At 35.5% G+C, this 3,920-nt stretch overlaps 1 protein-coding gene across 3 annotated transcripts; it reads right to left on the reverse strand.

Moving 5' to 3' along the window:
* Positions 1-829: 829 nt before the first annotated feature.
* On the reverse strand, positions 830-3,651 carry LOC129569481 (casein kinase I-like). Of its 3 annotated transcripts, XM_055448323.1 has the most exons (8): positions 2,872-3,651; positions 2,752-2,810; positions 2,302-2,397; positions 2,125-2,232; positions 1,887-2,056; positions 1,445-1,822; positions 1,127-1,325; positions 853-971 (listed from the first exon to the last, which is right to left on the reverse strand). In XM_055448323.1, coding segments are annotated over exons 1-8 (1,020 nt in total). In that variant the 5' UTR covers positions 2,874-3,651; the 3' UTR covers positions 853-963. The 3 variants fall into 3 exon arrangements, with proteins under 3 accessions (XP_055304299.1, XP_055304297.1, XP_055304298.1); XM_055448324.1 differs by having other exon boundaries at positions 830-1,325; positions 2,907-3,651; XM_055448322.1 differs by having other exon boundaries at positions 830-1,325.
* Positions 3,652-3,920: the final 269 nt, after the last annotated feature.

The raw sequence follows: 3,920 nt of genomic DNA on the forward strand, positions 1-3,920 counted from the left end.
AGCACACACCCGTTTTGTTGTGATTGTAATCGAAATGACATCGCTTTCACTGTAGTCTAATTTGACAGTTCGCTGTCGGTGTGATAAACAAGTTCATCTCTTTAGAAAAATATACATTTAGGTAATATTTAATGAGAGGCGTAAATTCTTGCAGATTTTTGTACCATTATGCTTTCAAGCAGTAGTAGTGAAGGTACGGACGCAAATACACTGTACTTCAGTACTATTAATTGGTAAATAAACATGGCGGCTCCATATTATTGCAAAAAGCACAAATGGTATAAAGCCTTCACACGTTCTTTACATAAGATTTGCAACCAATTTTGTATGAAATGTATTACAATTGTTAAATAGATGATCCTGATGATGGTTTCTGCCCGAAATATATCGGTCAAAACAACGTCAAATCACACGAATACATATAGTTGAAATTACACTATTGACGGTTGAATGTTGCTCTAATGACATTTCCAATAACACCTGTTGTTCAAAACAAATGTTCTCAGTTTTGAACAGTACCACAATTATCGTGCTTGGTCATTTCAAAATCAGAATTTATTGTATAATACAATTTTTATTGCAATAATTCGCCGAAAACTAATGCACATGCAATCACTATTCCCCTTCTGAAACTAAGAAAATATTAACGTGTCCTAGGAAATAAAATGATAAAGATGACAGTCATGTTTTTTGAAAAATTTGTCATCTTTTTTCCTCCTCTCCAGAATGAAAATCATCTTTTATCGCAGATTTGATCTGGGACCATTACACATGATTCCTTCGAATGGATGAATTTAAGCACTCCTCTATTTAAAATCCCAAATGAATAATATGATTTGAAGATATTTGTTTAATTTGATTAAATGTTCGTTTTAATATTTTATGACAATATAAAATTTCCGTGCATCCAATATGTACAACATTTCTTAAAAAATATCACGACTGAATTTTTGTCCACCACATCTATGGTACTAAATCGGAGAAAAAATATTAAAAAATTTATAAGAATTTCAAATCTGGTTGCTGAAATCGAAATTACGCGTCTACTGAACGCAAAAACAATAGCTCAATTCCATTAAAAATGTGTGATTTATGCTTTAAAAAGGTGACAGTTATTATTGCCCACCCTGTGCATTTTCGTGCGTTTTTGTATTGTCCGTCGATATAATGCCCAAGTCGTCATCAGCAAGCTCTTCCTCTGTAAGTTCATTTTCGAAGAGTTGCACCAGGAAATCATAATCGGGTCGTTCTTGAGACTTAAATGAATCTAAATAGTTGAAGTATTCCTTGAAGAAATGTGGATTATCCGACTTGTCACAGATGTCCTTGAAATATTGATAGCAACGATGTATAACCTTAATGAGGATTCTTCATCTATGCAATAACATATATGACATGCCATTGGCCTTTTGAATTATAGCCAACAATTTTTTCGTTAACTTACATCGATGCTATGCTTATTCCACTGTTCAAGTACAACGTCCATCGTTATATAAATGTTGTCATATTCCTTCGTAATCTCTGACCATGGAAGTATTACGCCGTTCAATTCAAGCAAAACGAGTCCGAACGAAATTAAATCATCCTTTCGTACTTGAGTGTATCGATTCAGCGGTCCCCAAGCCATGTAATCGGGAGTTCCATAGAACTTAGTGGCTTCTTTTCGTGGTTTTGATACACCCATATCATCGATATAAAATTCACTGAATGCAAAATCAAAGAAAACGATTTTATTTGCATTCGATCTGCCAACAGCAATGTTGTGTGGTTTAACATCATGAAATATCAAGCCTTTTGAATGGATATATTCAAATATCCTTATCTAAAATGAAATAATTGGATTAATGTGTGGTGTATTTATTATGAAAATATTCGTCAATACGTACGCCTTGTCGGCCAATTTTGGCAATTGATGTAAATGTGAATTCTTTATCTTTGGTTTTGTCCTTCAATTTATGTAAAGTTGGACCTGTTTTTGACATTACTAAATATTTGTATTGGTCAAAGTCTCCAAAATGTATGATATGCGGTATGCCACGTTGAACGACATTAGGATCTAGAAGAAGATACGAATTTAGTTGCATTGCATCCACGGTTGTGGTATAGACAAATGAATATATTCACCGCGAGCACCCAAATGTATATAGTTTTTATATTCTTTTTCCAGTGACCAATATCTTATTTCCGATGCAAATTTGATGGCTACTTCTTCGTTGGTTTCCAAGTCTTTTCCTTTGAATGAAATGGTAAAATTGGCACATTACTACAAATTAATCACGAACGTATTCACATTGCATTTACCACTTCGTACAAAACCAGTGTATCCTTTACCAAGACCTTCTTGAACTAAGAACCGATCGTCAATAATCACATTCCATAATGGGTCTTTAGGTGGATCTAGTCAAACAATCGATCGCGAAAAACGTCAGAAATTTGTGTTTACAACCGAAAATGAATACTTGCTGCTGAGCAGGCCTAAGCTGAGCTGAATTTGCTGACTCAGGCGCCTGAAGCGGAATTTTGACGCACTTACGGTGCAAAATTGTTAGTGCTAGAATCCACCTTGATATAAATAATTAAAAACGTAGATTCCAGCCAGCACTGACAATTTTGACACCGTAAGTGCGTCCAAATACCGCTTCAGGCGCCTGAGTCAGCAAATTTAGATCAGCTCAGGCCTACTCAGCAGCAAGTATTCACTTGCATTCTCTGGTATACAATTTTAAAAGAGAAATTGTGGACGTCACTAACTTGAATACATGATAATAAGGCCCATCAATATTAAACTTTGATTAATTAACGCCAGAATCCTGTGGAATGTAAGTGTGAATATGATATTTGCGAATCAAAATTTATCCAATTAAATCCTACATTGTCTTGTGCAGCCTATCTGTGTCTATACTTACTGACGACTGCCGTGATTATTGCAAATACGTTCTGCTGCAGCAGCGAATTTCAAATGACGATGCAGACCATCTTTTATTCTCGTATGAATGATTGCACAACATTGCTAGCTATGGCTAGCTATGTAGCGCTGCTTTTGAACAGTGGCTGTTGGTTAAGTACTTGTGCATGCGACACACTGTAAGTGCCGCGCGCCAACCAATACATTCAGACGGAGCTATGTGTGTACTACGTTCGTGCATGTTCATGCCTGTTAGAGATGGTGCGCGGGGCCAATAGTGTGCCGCATTCACAAGAACGTAACCAACAGCCGCTGTTGACAGCAGCTGTTCAAAATCAGCGCTACAAAGCAAGCAAAATTCAATGCTCTGAAATTTAAACAAATCCGAAAATTCTTCTGGTTAATATTGAAGACTGTGTTGGATGTTTGCTATTGACAAATTGCTATTTACAGCAATATTTCGCTTATTAGCGTTTATTTGCACAGTTGTTCTAAAGCCTCTCGTCAGAGTAATGGATAAAATCGTGAAATACAGCAACTCCATATTGGCAATCATTTACGGATAAAATTATATCCGAAAGTTTATATGAGAAGATTTCTTGATTGAATAATTCAAAGTTTTGAAGAATATGATTAGATTGTTATTTGGAAGAATAATCAATGAACTTTTGAACTGATTCTAGTAAAAAATGATAAAATTTAGAAGATATTGCTATTTAAATGACACCAAGCACATGAGCGTCTGCTTACAGACTGTGCACGACTGCATGCTCGACAGCGACCTGTATTTTTAGACTCGTATTTGTCGAAATATTTGCACAATAAAACCCAGATTTCCATATTTTTAGACACAATGAACAAGATTTTTTTTTGTTATTCAGATCAATTCACTTATTTTCATTTTCTGCACACACAAACGGTTTACTGCAACGTCATTGAAAGCAAGCTCATTGCATACGTTGCGTGACGAGTCTACAATGTGTGGGCACATTGAAATGGACTTCAATTTTTCTCT

Source organism: Sitodiplosis mosellana, unplaced genomic scaffold, assembly GCF_009176505.1.
Source record: "Sitodiplosis mosellana isolate CC-2019 unplaced genomic scaffold, AAFC_SMos_1.0 Smas_scaffold_37, whole genome shotgun sequence".
NCBI lineage: Eukaryota > Metazoa > Arthropoda > Insecta > Diptera > Cecidomyiidae > Sitodiplosis > Sitodiplosis mosellana.

Bases quoted from the DNA above. Each gene is read 5' to 3' on its own strand.
- LOC129569481 (XM_055448322.1), bottom strand. The intron at 2,233-2,301 runs GTAAATGCAATG...TTTCATTCAAAG, and splicing joins CACTGGTTTTGTACGAAGTG to GAAAAGACTTGGAAACCAAC. The intron at 1,823-1,886 runs GTACGTATTGAC...ATTTCATTTTAG, and splicing joins CCAAAATTGGCCGACAAGGC to ATAAGGATATTTGAATATAT.